Source organism: Acinonyx jubatus, chromosome C2 (assembly GCF_027475565.1).
Source record: "Acinonyx jubatus isolate Ajub_Pintada_27869175 chromosome C2, VMU_Ajub_asm_v1.0, whole genome shotgun sequence".
Lineage (NCBI taxonomy): Eukaryota > Metazoa > Chordata > Mammalia > Carnivora > Felidae > Acinonyx > Acinonyx jubatus.
In genome coordinates, this window is record NC_069384.1 from 2,705,495 (window position 1) to 2,722,241 (window position 16,747).

The window sequence follows — 16,747 nt, forward strand, 5'->3', positions numbered from 1 at the left end:
TTCCCACCAACAACTTAAACATTAAGAGATACAGGCGTTCTCATGTTATTGGAACTATCAAAAAAGGATCGTAAGTTTCACACCAGATCGACGTTGAAGTAGCCTGTGACGTAGATTGTGTTTATATAGTGGTGGTCTGTCTTGGCCGCTCTTTTAATTAGTTAACAGTTAAATGGAGGAGGTTTCTCCTTCATTCTGAACACTAAAGGTGAGCAGTTGAAAGAATCTTAGGCTGGGTGATCCTAGTCTGATATTGAGGCTGGGTAGGATAATGTCTTGATTACACATAGTGGATCATTTACTGTCCATATTCTTTCTGCCCCTGGATTTAAAAAAAAATCATAAAAAGGTATATTCTCATTATGAGAACGAGACAATCAAAGTAGCTGTGCATTTTTCTCTATTCAAGGATTAGCAGAAGCAATGTGTAGAGAAGTCTAATTTATTTATGTGACAGATATTTATAAAATTCTGTGTGCTGTTCTAGGGATTTGGGATGTGTCAGAAAACAAAACATGAAAATCCCTGCCCTTGTGGTGTCTGTTCTGGCAAACACCGCAGGCACTGCTGGGGGCCAAACTGACCCTGCAAGGTGGGGGTTTTGTTGGATGTGGTGGCAGTGCTCCCATCCGGCCACCAGGCGGCGGCCTCGGACAGCAGAAAGGCACCCTCTGCCTCTGGGGCTGGGGTGGGCTCATGCTGGGCGGGTGGGGCCTCCCTGATGCTGACTTTGAACTCTGCGGGGCTCCTGTCGGAGAGTGGGACGTTTTGACCGTGTCCTGTGTTATGGTAGCCTATGGTAAAGTTGTATACAGGTATATAGAGCGAGAGATTATGAAGTTACTGTAACGAAAATCTTCTGGGTGGTCAGAATTAATTCCTCCATATTTTACACATGGTAAAGCTTGTAAGGATGTAATTTTCTATCTTCTTTGCCATGTTTGAATGATACACCGCTTAATGACACAAGAAAATTTAAAAGTGAACTGCAAAGAAAAAATTGGCACCACTAATTACTTTAGTTCCTTTTTTGATCTTTCTTTCTTTCTACCAGATGCAGTTTATGGTTCATTCATAATTGTAAATAATACATGTTTTAACTTAACATTGTTACAAAGGGCAAATGTGTAGTTTTTTTAAAGCATAGTACTTGAGGGGTGCCTGGGTGGCTCAGTCGGTTAAGTGTTTGGCTTCGACTCAGGTCATGATCTAAGGGTTCGTGAGTTCAAGCCCCGCATCGGGCTCTGTGCTGACAGCTCTGAGTCCAGAGCTTCCTTCAGATTCTGTGTCTCTCTGTCTGCACTCTCCCCCCCCCCCCCCCACTCGTGCTCTGTCTCTCAAAAATAAACAAACATTAAAAAAAAAACAGTAAAGCATTTGATCATTGATTTCTTCGGTGGCCACAATTGGTAGGGCAGAGTGTAGAATCGGGAAGATCCTGCTGTGGCATGGTGTGTTATCGAAGGGGAGAAAGAGAACTGATTTAAGGGAGAAGAAATAGTCCCCTATTCACGTAGTTTCTCAGAAACACATTTTCAGTGAGAAGTTCTGGCCAGTTTCATAATCTGTAACTGAATATTTAGCTTCAGGTGCTAATCTCCCTTCTAGGGTAATGGGCCCCTGGAAAATGCAGGCTCCATTCATTTCTCCAGAGCTTTTGGGATGCCCCTGCTGTTGGTGGTCCCCTCTTTGTCAGACCCCTGGGCTATGAAGCCACAGCCCCCTCTGGTCTGCGCTTCACTTGGGGGGAGTGTTGTAAGCCACCTCCCCTCTCGGGTAGGGGAAGGCACCGGTTTTCAGGCTGCTGCCCCCGCCACCCTCCATTTCTCTGCACCCCGTGCTCCTGTGGCTGGGCTCCCTCATTTGCTGGTGCTGATGGGCGTCGATTTCATTTCGTTAGTGACCAGAGACCAGGCCGTGGTCCCGAAGCAGTCTTTCTCAGAGTCTCCTCCCAGATCAGCAGTATCAGCCTCACCTGGGAACTTGCTAGAAGTGTAGGTTTTCAGGCCCCACTCAGTCCTCCGAATAGGAAACTCTGACGAGGGACACAGCAGGACACAGGCGGACTGTGTTCTTCCACCTCAAATCTTGGTTTACATTAGCATAAAAATGGATGATTTCTCAGTCCCTGAAGTCGAGGCACTTAACATTTTAAGCTCTAGACTTCTTTGCTTTATGAATGTCATGATATCTTTTATTTAAAGTTGATAATGCTTTTGATTTCAGACTTATTAACATGAATGCCTTTGGGGAATTGTGTTGGCTGTTTGAATCGCCATCTAAGCGAATGTGGTTGAGAGGAAGAATGCCGTGGTGCCGCGCTGTCACCGTGGCCTTTTTTGTGTGACCACGTTGCTCCCACCCTCCATTGACTGCCGCTGTTCCTCCTGAGTCAGTCTGCCAGTTGGTGAGACGCGCTTTGTGAGTCAGCCCCGGCTGGCACCGTCTACTCGCTGAGCTGCCTTCTGCTTTTTATGGAGCAGATACAAGTCTGTGCCACGAGACAGTCAGGCTTCTCAGCCCTGCCTTCAGTCCTTTAAATAACCCACTTTCTTAAAGCCTCGAGTACAAGTCTGGCAGTAAAACGAGGTCTTAAAAACACACGACCAGAAACAACAACAAAAGTAGTGCATTCTGCTATGGGCTGCAAACTGATGAAAACCGAAACGAGCAGGACTCTCGGAATATCGGTCAAGGACTGGTTGTGAGCAAGCAGTGCTGCTTTTCCTGAAAGAAGATTAGGCGAAGTGGATTCTTAGAAAAGAGTAGTGATTTGAGATACTGAGTGTTGTTATGCCTCTTTCTTCTAGACCTGGAAAGGAAAGAGCAAGCATTAGAGCAACTGAGAATGGACTGTGAGCACTTTAAAGCCCGCCTGGAGACTGTGCAGGCCGACAGCATGAGAGAGAAGAAGGTACGATGCTCACGGGCCACCACGTAACACACTCGTATCACGGCTGCGTCCACAAAGTGGTGTTGCCAACAGCTTGTGTAGACCGTCAGCCTCGAGAGATTGTGTCTTGAAACGCATATATTCCGAATGGGTTGGAACATAGTCAGACGTTGGCCTTTATGACCATTTAACGTGGAGAACGTTTACTGGGTGACTTGTGATAGTCACTTTCTGTTGATTTTTATGTTTAAAAGACCATTGCAAAGCTTTAAAAGTCAGAGTATAATAAGAATCTTAAAAAGTGCACATCATAATTCATAATCAGAGATAAATGTATTACCTACAAATATTAATAATTAAGGGATCATTCACCGATATTTTATTATTTAAAATAAATTTTTCAATGTTTATTTTTGAGAGAGAGAGTGTGTGCGCAAGTGGGGGAGGGGCGGGGGGGGACACAGAATCTGAAGAGGCTCCAGGCCCTGAGCTGTCAGCACAGAGCCCGACGTGGGGCTCGAACCCACAAACCATGAGATCGTGACCTGAGCTGAAGTCGGATGCTCAACCGACTGAGCCACCCCGGCACCCCCATTTAGTGATATTTTAGAAATAACCAATGTATTTTAATATTTAAGAAGACTAATAGGATTTCTCAAAAATTACACGTTTTTACTTTATGGAACAAATACTTCCCCCTTTTTTCTGTAAAGCTAGAACTATCCTGTCACTTTGGATACAATGATAAAATTCGGAGTGTGCATGTTTTTTTTGTTTTTTGTTTTCCCAGTAATAACACTGTAACAGTATTAGTAACAGCAGCTAGGTATTTGGTTCCCTGGGCCCCGGCGGGTGCTGCCCCTGGCTCAGCGGGACCAGCAGGCGCTGTTAGTGTGAAGGAATGTGCAGTAGCTGGTCATGGGCCCACTGCCTCCTCTGGTGAAGGGATTCCAAATGCTTGAGGCTGCCGTGGAGGCGTTCCAAAACTGGTGGGTCTGTAGAGACTTGAATATTGAGCAAATAGATAAAGGGAAAGAGTTTTAGTCTCAAAACTGAGTTGAGTGTCACATAATTGAAGTTGAAGTTTTAGTTTTGTCATGGTTTGGATCATGACCAACTAAGATGCCAGTGTGGCTAATTTGGGCCTGAAAGTTTCATGGTCTGAAAGAAGTTGACCAACATACAAGAAGGAATTTGGTAAAAATCAGCAATGCACCTGTTGGTTCAATACTTACTTAAATTGCTAAACATCCTTATTAAATTGAAACTTAACTGGGCAGAATCTTCCTGTTTGGTTTTTTTTTTTAATTGTTAAGCATAGGGAAAAAGTGCATGTTTTGTGGGCATTTTAGATGCAGTGCATAAAAATAAGCCATTCTGGTAAAGCACCAGTCAGTATAGAATGGATGAAATGACCTTGGTAAAGTAGGGTCAGATCACCAGCGTGTTATTGCCCTGACACTTTGACCTTAGTTACAACATGGGAATATTTTAGATTAAACTGTTTCCTATTTCCAGCTAAGTTTCCTGTTTAACTCTCCTGCCAACTTGATACAGATGGGAGTCCCTTCGTGTTGGCCACAACAAGGCCGCATCTCTTTTTGCTGTAGAGAACTGAGAGCTGCCTCCGTAGCCTCTTCTCTGGTCTCTGCCCAGGTGTCTACACATCACGGGGCTGGACGCTGGAAGCTTATTTTAGAGGTGAGGAGCCAGGACAGAATTCAGGGACTGGATCCCACATTAGAGCGCTGCTAGTAAGAACCACAGTACGGGCAGACGTCATGAGGAAAAGACAGCGGTTACTGGATCCACATGTAAGCAAAGATGAGAAAACACAGCGTGGACTCCAAGTCATAAAGCAGCGTGATGGGGGAGCAACAGCTCCTGACACCTCCCCACCCCCCCACCCCGGAGAATGGCTGCCGGACAGGGGAAGCTTGGTTCCCGGCCTCAGTTGAGCTGTTTCCTCAGCAGTAGTTGAACCCGGTCAGTGGGAGTCCAGCTGCGCCTTGATGTGCACTCAGGGGCGGGCCGGGAGAGTCCTCCTGTCAGTGGCAACCTTTGAACTCTGGAGAAGAAAGAGCCCAGCTTTCCTGGTGTGGGCGGAGCTGTTGAGGACATCTGACTTGCTTTTCGTAGGACTGTGCTGTCCCTGTGAGGTTAGACGCTCCCCACAAGGGGTCTGCCGGTTTTTACTGTCTGACCTGGCTGTCCCACGTGTGTGAACTTGGCCTACATGAGGTGCGAGTTCACCTGTGCTGAGGGGCATTTCGGTCGCTTGCCTGTGGTTTCATTTTCTCTGTGTGTCTTCTTGTGTGCACTCCTTTCACAGTTAACAGACTTGCGTGTGACTGCCCGTTTTTTGTTATCTGTGTTTTTGATTTGTTAGCAAAGAGTTGCTACTTTTGCGATAGTAAATGGAAGCTGTTGCAAACATTGTATTATTTCAGGAAACTTTTTAAAGAAAAACTGATAGTATATTTCAGTTAAAATCAGAAATGAACTACAGAGGATTTTGAAGGAATCCTGAAAGCTTTATGCTCGGTACTCTGTTAGGTAGGAGTATTCACTTAAAACAGGTAACTATATCAGGGTTTGATTATTGTTCCTTTTTTAAAAACAACTTTATTGAGACGTGTTTTTTAATAACTGCATGCAGTCCCACAGCTTTCGCTACAATGCAGTTTGGTTTTGGTTAAAAGGTTTCAGAAAGAATTACAGAGTTGCAGGAAGGCGCAACAAGTCCAGGGGAGTCCCTGTACCCTCCACCCAGTTTGCCCCGGTGTAGCGTCTTGCATCACTCCGGCACGAGGTCAAAGGCGGGAAACTGACACTGGTACAACCCACACAGGTTATTTGGGTTCACTGGCTTTACCTGGGTTCGTTTGTATCTCCTCAAGTGTGTGTGTACGTGTGCACACACGCTCAGTTCTGTGCCGTTTCAACACATGTATACATTCACGTATCCGTCACCAGCACGTTGAAGATACCAAACAAAGATCTCTCCATGCTTCCCTGCTGCAGCCACACCCACCCTGTGCCCCGTACTTCGCTCCAGGCAACCACCTGCACATAGTTGTCACACATTAATCTCTATCATTTTAGGGCGCCTGGGTGGCTCAGTCGGTCTTCGGCTCAGGTCATGATCTCACAGTTTGTGAGTTCGAGCCCCGCGTCAGGCTGTGTGCCGACAGCTCAGAGCCTGAAGCCTGTTTCAGATTCTGTGTCTCCCTCTCTGTCTCTACACCTCCCCTGCTTATGTTCTGTCCCTCTCGCTTTCAAAAATAAATAAAGATTAAAAAAAAATTTAATCTCTATCATCTTATTTCAAGAATGTCATGAAAATGGAATGTCATGAAGATGACTTTTTCTGCTCAGATTCATCCAAATTGTTGCTTGGATCAATAGTCTGCTCCTTTTTATTGCTGTGTAGTATTCCATGGTATGGCTAGATCACACTTCGCTCAACTGTTCTCTCAGGGAAGGAGTTGGTGGGTTGTTTCCGGTTTTTCGCTATTAGGAGTAGAGGTGCTATAAACATCCGTGTATAGGTTTTTGTGCGATTGTACGTCTTCATTTCTCTGGGATAGGTGGCTCAAGAGTGCAGTCACTGGGTTATGTGCCAATGCATGTTTACTTTTGTGAGAAATTGCCAAGTTGTGTTGCAGAGTGGTCGTTCCATTTTACATTCCCACCAGCCATGTGTGAGTGATTCATTTCTTCCACACCTTAATTGGCATTTAGTATTATCACTGGTTTTATTGTAGCCATTCTGGTAGGTGAGTTGTGGCTCTGATTTGCATTTCTCTAGTGGCTGACAATGCTGAGATCTTCTAACACGCTTATTTGCCATTGTATATCCTCTTCTGTGAAATACCTGTTCACGTCTTTTTTAATGTATAAATCTTTTTAATATTTATATATGTGTATGTATATATATATTTTACTGTTGAGTTTAAAGAGTCCTTGATATACCCTAGATAAAAGTCTGTTATTGGATGCGTGGTTTGCAGATAGATTCTCCCAGTGTGGAGCATGTTGTTTCATCATCTTCATGGGGGCTTTTGTGGAGCTGAAGGGTTCAATCTGGGTGGCGTCCAGTTTGTTAGTTTTCCCTTCCATGATCAATGCACTTAGTGTTGTAAGAACTTTTCTTGTAGCCCTTGGTCCTAAGGACTTTTTTCCCCTAATGGTTTTATATTTTTATATTGCACAGTTACGTTCACAATACATTTTGGGTTAAGTTTTGCATAAGGTATGAACTTTGGTTGAGGTTCTTTTTTTTTTGGTCCAGCTGCTCCCATGCTTTGTGGGAGAGGCGATCTTTCCTCTTGTAGCTCTGCCAGCGATCGCTCAGCGTATTTGCCTGGTCTGGTCGGGCTTCTCTGCCCTGGCCCATCGATCTGTTCTTCCGTCAGAGCTCACTGTCTGACTACTGTGGCTACATAGTGAGCCTCAGCATTGGATAAAGTGATTCTTCCCGTCGAATTTTTCTTTTCCAAAACTGTCTAGACAGTTCCTGTGCTTTTCCAAATACATTTTATCATAAGATCATCTGTGTCTGTAAACATTTTTGCTGGGGTTCAGATGAGAATTGTGTCATTTCTGTAGATCAGCTTGGGGAGAACTCTTGTCTCTGTTGCATCTCGCAGTCTGCAAACAGAGCATGTGTTTCCATTTACTTAGGTTGTCTTTAATTTCTTCCATCAGTGGTTTGTAACTTTCAGCACACAGATCCTACACGTTGTGTTAGATTTTTACCTAAGCGTTTCTCTTTTTTCCTTTCTTGATTCCAATGTTTTAATTTTTATCTAACTGTAAGCGAATAGCTGAATTAGTAGAACGTTCTAAAACTCCAGATTGGCTTTTCTTACACCAGAAAAAAGTGATCAATTTAACAGGCAAAGACGGGATTTCTGACAACCTCTCACCCGGCATGCAGCTCATCTAGATGGCTGTCTCTTAACTGCAAAGTGACGCTCCCTCTTGCTTTTTCCAGGACTACTCTTTAAAGGAACCAGAGACACTGACCCCTAGTAACCAGTCTGAGATGTAACACACTGGGGGTTAGTGGACATGCCAGCCTCTGGCTGTCTTGGTGAGAGACACTGTCATGAAAATGTGACCTAGAAGATGCCATTATGCACAATTCCCGACTTGGGCTGGCTCACAAAGGCAGAGGCAGTGAATCAGTTTTTTGTTTTGTTTTGTTTTTTTCAAACCTTCCTTAAAGATTCTTTGATGCTCTGCTCTATTACTGTAGACCTGGTCTTTTTACCTGAAATTTTTTTTAAGTTTTGGGTTGCTATTATGTTAACAATTTGATGATCCCATCCTAGTACCAAAATGTCCCCCAGAACGGAGTTCAGATTTGATCAAAACATAAATTGGGGTGTGACACTGTAGAATTATAAAGGGTAGGCAGAAGGAAAAGTCATCCTGAACCACTATGTGATGGCTCAGGTCTCGTCTGTGAGAATGGGAGTGGGGAAGGGGGGACATCTACATGCGTCACTGAACTTGAGAGTACTGCTGGGGACCCCCAGGACACTTCCATCTCCTGGCTTCCCTCGGCTTCCCAGACAGCTGCTCATAGAGCTGGGCGCACAGCCATCCCATTCAGCCTGGTAACGCATGCTGGCCGTCAGGGGCCTGAGCTTGTACTTTTTGCAGGCAGATGCCACTTCGAGTTTACCACAGCGGTCTCCAGATTGGTTGCCGAAAATGGGCTCGGCATACTTCAGTGGCCCATTCTGCTCATAAACCGGCCAGACGTAAAGGTGAAGGCCTCGGGAGGCCCAGATCCCACGTAATCGGAGAGGACTCTGCCACTGCCGATGTCAGTCATTGCCCTTCATGTTGACCACAAGAAAATGGTGCCATTCCCTGTATTTGGGGTCCTTCCTGCTGGGAGCGTCTGGGTCTGTCATGACCAAGGGGCAGCGTTTGCCTGGATCGGGGCCTCCCGTGTGATCCTGGTGGGCCAGTTCCTTACCTGGGTGGGCGTCCCCCTTTGTCCACCTCATTGACCTCTGCCCCAGCGTATTTGACCTTCAGTGGGATTCTGCAGCTGCCTGTCTGCTTCCTGCAGGCTCAGAGTCCCAGGCCACTTGCTCAGGTCTCCTGGTGTTGCAGGGCTGAGCCGGGCAGACAGCGGGGAGTCTTGGCACGGCCTGGGCCTGTGGCACTGACTCAGAGCACTCTGCAAACTGGCCCCGGGAGGCGTGGGACCAGCGGCCAGGGTGCTTTTCATTTTCTGTGGAACAGTTTTAAATGATGTATTTTTTTAAATTTTTATTTATTTTTTTAAATGTTTGTTTTTGAGAGAGAGAGAGGGAAATTTTGGGAGAGAACACACGGGGGAGGGGCAGACAGAGGGGGAGACAGAGGGCTCGAAGCAGGCTCAGAGCCTGATGTGGGGCTTGAGCTCACAAACCATGAGATTATGACCTAAGCTGAAGTCAGACGCTTAACTGACTGAGCCACCCAGGTGCCCCAGTGCTGTTGTGTTTTAAATTTTAGGTTTCATTTTGTTGTTGTTAATGTATAGAAATGTTATTGCTTTGTGTGTGCTGATCTTGTAACTTGTGACCTGGCTGAAGTCACTTGTGAGTCTAGAAGTTTTATTTACTTTTTACTTTTAATTTATTATTATTTTTAATGTTTATTTTTGAGAGCGAGAGAGTGTGAGTGGGGGAGGGCAGAGAGGGGGTGGACAGAGCATCCGAAGCGGGCTCTGCGTTGACAGCTCTGTGCTGACAGCAGCCAGCCCAGCATGGGACTCGAACTCACAAACCATGGGACCATGACCTGAGCTGAAGCAGGATGCTCAACCAGCTGAGCCCCCTAGGCGCTCCTGTTTTTTAATTAAAAAAAAAAAAAGTTTATTTCTTAGAGAGAGAGAGAGAGAGAATTCACACACAAGCAGGGGAGGGACAGAGAGAGAAGGAGAGAGAATCCTAAGCAGGCTCTGCATCGTCAGTGCATGGGGCTCAATCCCATGAGTCATGAGATCATGATCTGAGCCGAAATCAAGAGTTGGGCGCTTAGCCGACTGAGCCACCCAGGGGCCCCAACTAAGAGTTAAAAAAAAATTCCTTGAGTTTTTTTTTTTTAATGTTTATTTTTGAGAGAGAGAGAGAGAGGGCGCATACGTGTGCATGTGTGTGTAGGGGGGCAGAGATCTGAAGCAGGCTCTGTGCTGATGACAGAGAGCCTGATATGGGGCTCGAACTCATGAGCCGTGAGATCCTTACCTGAGCTGAAGTTGGATGCTTAACCAGCTGAGCCATCCAGGTGCCCCAAGTTTGTCTGTCTTTTTTCTTTTCTTTTCTTCCTTCCTTCCTTTCTTCCTTCCTTCCTTCCTTCCTTCCTTCCTTCCTTCCTTCCTTCCTTCCTTCCTTCCTTCCTTCCTTCCTTCCCTCCCTCCCTCCCTCCCTCCCTCCCTCCCTTCCAGACAATCATGTCATCTACAAACAGGGACAGTTCTGTTTCTTCCTTCTGCTTTATGTACTTTTTGTTTCTCTTGTGTTATTACACTGTAGGGAACTTCTGACACTATGTTGAATAAGAGAGACAAGAGTGGACAATCTTGCCTTGTTCCTGATCTTGGGGGGGAAGCAGTCTTTCACCATTAACTATGATTTTAAAAAGAGCTTTTTTTTAAAGTTTTTATTTCAATTCCAGTTAACATGCAGTGTAGTATTAGTTTCAGGTGTACAATATAGTGATTCGACACCTCCATACATCACCTGGTGCTCATCACAAGTGCCCTCCTTGATCCCCATCAGCTGTGTCACACCCCCCCCCCCCCCCCCCCGTGACCATCAGTTTGTTCTCTGTAGTTAAGAGTCTGTTTCTTGGTTCGCCTCTTTTTCTTTTCCTTTGCTCATTCATTTCTTAAATTCCACATATAAGTGAGATCATATGGTATTTGTCTTTCTCTGACTTCTTTTGCCTAATGTTATATATACTCTCTAGCTTCATCTATGTCACTGCAAATGGCAAGATTTCACTCTTTTCTTATGGCTGAGCAATATTCCAGTGTTCACAGCAAAACTGGAAAATAGGGAGATGTTCCCATGTACCGCCTGCCCCCATTCATTTGTAGCCTTCCCCATCATAAACGTAAGTATGATTTTAGCTACAGTGTTTGGTAGATGCTTTTTATCAAGTTGAAGTTCCCTTCTATTCCTAGTTTGCTGAGAATTTTTATCATGTGTGCGTGCTGGATTTTGTTCAATTTTTAGAACATTTCCATCACATATCTGTTTGTAGTTAGTCCTTGCTCCAGCCCTAGGCCACCACTGATCTGCTTTCTGTCTCTATAGATTTGGCTTTTCTGAATATTTTATAGGAATGAAATCATACAATATGTAGTCTTGTATGTCTGGTGTAATGCTTTGGAAGTTCGTTTATGTTAGCATGTGTCAATTGTCCTTTTCATTGTACCATATTTTATCTGTTCACCAGTTGATAGACATTTAGTTGTTTCCAGTTTGTGACTCTTGTGAGTAATACCGCTGTGAACATTCATGTACAAGTGTTTGTGTGGACGTATACTTTAGTCTCTTTTGGGCAGGTACCTAGGAGCAAAGTTGCGGGTCTTGTGGTAAGTATATGGTCAACTTGGTGAGGAGCTGCCAAACTGTTTATCAAAGTGAGTGTGCCGTTCTGCATTCCACCCAGCGATGTGTGAAGGTCCTACTTTTTCTGTATTCTTGTCAACACTTGGTGTTGTTGGTCCTTTGAATTACAGTCATGTTGGTGAGCGTGTAATGGTGACTCATTGTGGTTTTAATTTGCATTATCCTCATGTTGAGCATCTTTTCATGTGTTTATTATTCATTCATATATTTTTTTGGTTAAATACCTATTCACATCTTCTATTTAAATTGTTTTATTTGTCATTGAAACATATTTGACCCACAATGTTACATGAGTTTCAGGTATACAATCTTTTGACTATTTTTAATCGGATTGTTTATTTTTGTGTTGCAAGAGTTCTTTATATTTTCTACTCATAAGTCTTTTTTTTCCTGTACAGTTTAGAAATAATTTCTTTTAGTCTATGGCTTGTGTTTTTACTTTCTTAATGGTGTCTTTTGAAGAGTAAAAGTTTTAAATTTTGATGAAATTAAATTTGCTATTTTTTTAATGGATTATGACTTTGTTGTCATATCTAAGAAATATTTGCCTAACCCAAGGCCACAGAGGTTTTCTTCTAGAAATTTTACTTTTAGGTCTGTGCTTCATTTTGAGTTACTGTTATTTTTATTTCTTTGCATATGACCATCTCTCTAGTTGTTTTGTGATCATTTGTCAAAGAGACTGCTTTTTCCATTGAATTGCCTTGACACTTCAGTTAAAATCAGTTGCCATAAATGTTAATGTTTCATTGATCTGTATGTCTGTACTTATGCCAGTACCACACTGGTTTCATTTCTGTAGCTTTCTAGTAAGTTTTTGTGTTTTGTTTTTGAAATCAGGCAGTGTTAGTTCCTCCTTAACATTGTTTTTCTTTTTATAAGTTTTTTTTTTTGCATTTCCATACGCATTGCAGAATCAGATTATGATTTTGTACAAACAAACCTGCTGAAATTTTGATAGGAATTGCATTGAATCTGTAGGTCAGTTTGGGTAGATTACCATTTTACCAGTATTGACTTTTCCAGCTCATGAACATGGTATATCTTTCCATTGATTTAGATCTTCTATATTTTTTCTCAGTAATGCTTTATAGTTTTTATAGTTTTGTACAGGTCTTGAACTGCATTTTTTTTCTTTTTTCTGTTTCCCACTCTTCTCATTTTCTTTTTTGAATTTGTCATTTTGAAATTGGCCTTGAGGTGGGGTAGAGTAGCTTGAGCTGGCTGAACATCTTTTTTTTAATTTAAGTTTTTATTTATTTTTGAGAGAGAGAGAGAGAGAGCGCATGCACAAGTGAGAGAGTGCACAAGTAGGGGAGGGACACAGAGAGAAAGGGACAGAGGATCTGAAGCAAGCTCTGCACAGACAGCAGAGAGCCCAATGTGGGTGAACCATGAGATCTGACCTGGACTGAAGGCAGATGCTTAATTGACTGAGCTACCCAGGCACCTCTTGAATCGCTTTTCTTAAGTTTATTCCTAAGTATTTTTTTTTTAATTTATGATGTTACTGTGAATGGAATTACTTTCATTGAGTTTCTTTTGATACAGTACTGTATGTGCAGCCCTGTGTTGGGGCATATCTACACGCAGCCACCAAATGTGACCGTAGTGAAGACCATCCTGTCTGGTCATTCTCAACAGCTACTCAGTGATCTTATCGAAGAACTGTCATAACCAGACTAATTGGGATGCAGACTGCTTCAACTGTGAGAGAGGCTAGAGTTCCTAAAGCACATGCCTGACGTAGGTTTGCTCGCATTTCCACTACTTGAGTGGGTTCAGCTATAGACCTGAAGAATGAGTCTAGGAGTCCAGACTCCTGTTAGGGTACAGCGAGCGTTTGTAATCACCTAAGACAACATTAGCATGTGTCACAGGTTCAGTGACCATCCTTCTCCTAAAGCGAGTGTGAATATATGTGCGGATGTATATGAAACTCTGCATACTAAATACATCATCCCTAGTAGACGTGAATGGCTACCCTAGGCCAAATTATGAAGTCAATAAAGTTTGATTTGTGGCCCATTTCTTCCTTTTCTTTCCCCTTGATTTGTCCTGCATTCACCTCTCCAAAAGAAACCCCTAAAACATCTAAAATACTTTAACTTTGAGGGTTGTTGTTCTAATCATGCTTTGGTATAGATGTTTTCAACCAGGTTTCTGTATTTCTTTAGTTGATCTCTTACCAAGTAAGGAAATGCTCTCGTCTTTCGGGGGAACTGCAGGTAACACAAATAGTGCAACCAGCGGTGGTGGTTGGGAGGGTCAGGAAGCCCTTTCCTGCCCAAGAGCTACCTGAAGTGAACCTTTAGGACTGTTTGTGTGGTCAGAGGGACTATCGGGACGATAGTTCATTGCTAAGAGGCCTGGCCGAAACCTGCCAGCTCTGTTCTTCGGAAGCCGCCGGTGGCCTCCGTCTCGGTGTCCCACTGGTGCTCATCTTGCTATGCACGGCTTGCCTGGGAGGCCCTCCTTTGTACTTCTCCCTGCCTCTGTCCCATCTGTCCTAGCTGGGCTTGGCTGTGCCAGGTGGTGTGTTTCCAGTGGGGTGAGCCATCTGGAGGTGACTGGCTCTTCTACTACAAATGCTGCTCTGCGGACTGCTGTGTTCGTGGTTACTTCATTGAGGTGTCCCAGGTGCCCTTGATTCTGGGTGTGGCCACTGGGGGCCTGAGGCTCCTTATGTTTCATTTTACTTGAAGTTGAGTCTTGGCAGTATTTATTTATTTTTTTTAATTTAAATGTTCATTTATTTATTTTTTTGAGAGAGGGAGTGGGAGATGGGCAGAGAGAGAGGGAGACACAGAATCCAAAGCAGGCTCCAGGCTCTGAGCTGTCAGCACAGAGCCTGACGCAGGGCTTGAACCCACGAACTGTGAGATCATGACCTGAGCGGAAGTCGGACACTTAACCGACTGAGCCACCCAGGTGCCCCTTGGCGGTATTTATAAACTCTAATACAGCAGTATGTTCTTTTTCCAGAGTGTTATTTTTCAGTGTTTCCTCTAAAGTTAAAAAAAATACGGGTTGTAGCTGTCTAAGGACCAGTTTTCATTTGCCAACTGTTTCCTGTAACTCCGTATGCGTTGTTCTCAACCTTCGAATGAGAAACACAATAGAGATATCTCAAGGTTGAATGGTATTTATTTTGCTGATTTTGCTTTCATTTTAGGAGAAACTCGCTCTCCGACAGCAGCTGAATGAAGCAAAGCAGCAACTCCTGCAACAGGCAGAGTACTGTACAGAGATGGGGGCGGCAGCCTGCACGCTTTTGTGGGGTGTCTCCAGCAGCGAGGACGTCGTCAAGGCCATCCTGGGAGGAGTAAGCATGGCCCCTCGGCTCCCTGCGTATCGTGGATTTGTGTTTATGGAATACCGAGGGTACAGTGTGTCTGCTGAGGCACCCATAGGTGAAGTCCACGTCTTTTGTTCACGCATCAGGTGTCGGCACACCCGCTGTGCAGAGTCCAGCATAAGCTGCTCTAGGCGGTGTGTCAGGTCAATGGAATAAGGTCCCTCATCTCCCACAATCGGTATAGTGTTTGGGGAGACAGTGCCACTCCAGTATTGTTACTTGGCATCTATACGCATTTAACAAGGTTTTTATTTTTTTATTTTTGTCTCAATGTTTGTTTATTTTTGAGAGAGAGAGAGAGTATGTGAGCAGTGGAGGGGCAGAGAGAGACACACACAGAATCCAAAGCAGGCTCCAGGCTCCAGGCTCCGAGCCATCAGCACGGGGCCTGACACGAGGCTTGAACTCATGAACTGTGAGATCACGACCTGAGTCGAAGTCGGACACTTAACTGACTGAGCCACCCAGGTGCCTTGCCTTTAACAAAGTTTAAAGTGCTTTTATATATGTTACCCCATGGGTAACATAAGAATTAATTTGTTGAAAGTAATATGTTTTGTTTTTTTTTTAATTTTTTTTTCAACGTTTTTATTTATTTTTGGGACAGAGAGAGACAGAGCATGAGCGGGGGAGGGGCAGAGAGAGAGGGAGACACAGAATTGGAAACAGGCTCCAGGCTCTGAGCCATCAGCCCAGAGCCTGACGCGGGGCTCGAACTCACGGACCGCGAGATCGTGACCTGGCTGAAGTCGGACGCTTAACCGACTGTGCCACCCAGGCACCCGAAAGTAATATGTTTTTTTAACATACCTATGTTAATAGTACACACACACACACACACACACACACATCCCCCGAGAGACTTCCCAGAGGAAAAGAGATTTGAAGTGGGCTTTGATTAACTTGCATAGGTGGCAGTGGCAGAAAATGGGGAGTATCTCAGGAGGAGAGAGAAATAGCCTAATCAGAAGCCTGGGGTGAGAAGTCTGAGATTTGTTTTAGGGCCTGTGTGTGGGTCAGTTGACACACAGTGGAGGGGCAGCGTGGTAAAGTTGTGGTGAGATGAGGCCCCAGAAGTAGGGTGAGATTTTGGAAGCCCTCAAATGCCAGGTCATAGATTTTATCCGGTGGGTGGTAAGACTGGATTCCCTGAGGGTTTTGAGTACAAGAGTGGTGGGGCAGGAGACTCTGGGAAGACTATCCTGACCGTGAGCGAGGATAGATGGGAGGCGGGCTGTGGGCATGGAGGCGGGCCAGGAATACCAGCCCAGAGGGCCCTGTGGTGGCTCGGGCAGCACCTGGTATGGGGCAGGGGCCAGGGTTGGCGGGGGGCGGGAGGGGGGGTTCGGCGCCTGAGGCAGGCGTGGTGCCAGAGGACCAGAGGGACCAAGGAGGCTGTGGCTGCCCTCGAGGAGAGCGGTGTGGTCGTGAACGGAAGTACAAGTCAGGGATGTCTGGCGGGAGACCTGCGATGAATTACTTATGACTTAGAGAAATAAACGTGTGACTTTAGGTGGAGAGATTGGTTATATTTTCACATTTATTGAGGTGTAACTTACGTGCCATATAATTCACCCATTTGTGAGTGTACAGTTCAGTGGTTTTAGCTCATTTGCAGAGTTGTGTGATCATCACCACAGCCCAGTCTGAGAACACTTGTATCAGTCCACGAAGCAGCCTCGCGCCATCTGCAAGCACGTTGGCTTCTCAGCTATTCCTTAGAGCCCCAGCCCCCCCCCCCCCAGAGATGCTTCAGAGGTTCTGCAAACTGGGAGATACTTTTGCCAAGTAACACAGATTTATTAAACTGCCAGACAAGCCTGCTCACTGCCTTCATCTCTTGACAAG

General features: G+C 44.8%; 1 protein-coding gene across 6 annotated transcripts in view; it reads left to right on the forward strand.

Annotated features, from left to right (window-relative positions):
• HSF2BP (heat shock transcription factor 2 binding protein) overlaps positions 1 to 16,747 on the forward strand; it is a 95,581-nt gene that overhangs the window by 11,974 nt on the left and 66,860 nt on the right. For all 6 annotated transcript variants that reach the window (XM_053220498.1, XM_027041500.2, XM_027041496.2 and 3 more), the window contains 2 exons: positions 2,811 to 2,914; positions 14,717 to 14,866. In XM_053220498.1, the coding sequence (XP_053076473.1) occupies positions 2,811 to 2,914; positions 14,717 to 14,866 (254 nt within the window). The remainder of the gene's footprint in view (positions 1 to 2,810; positions 2,915 to 14,716; positions 14,867 to 16,747) is intronic.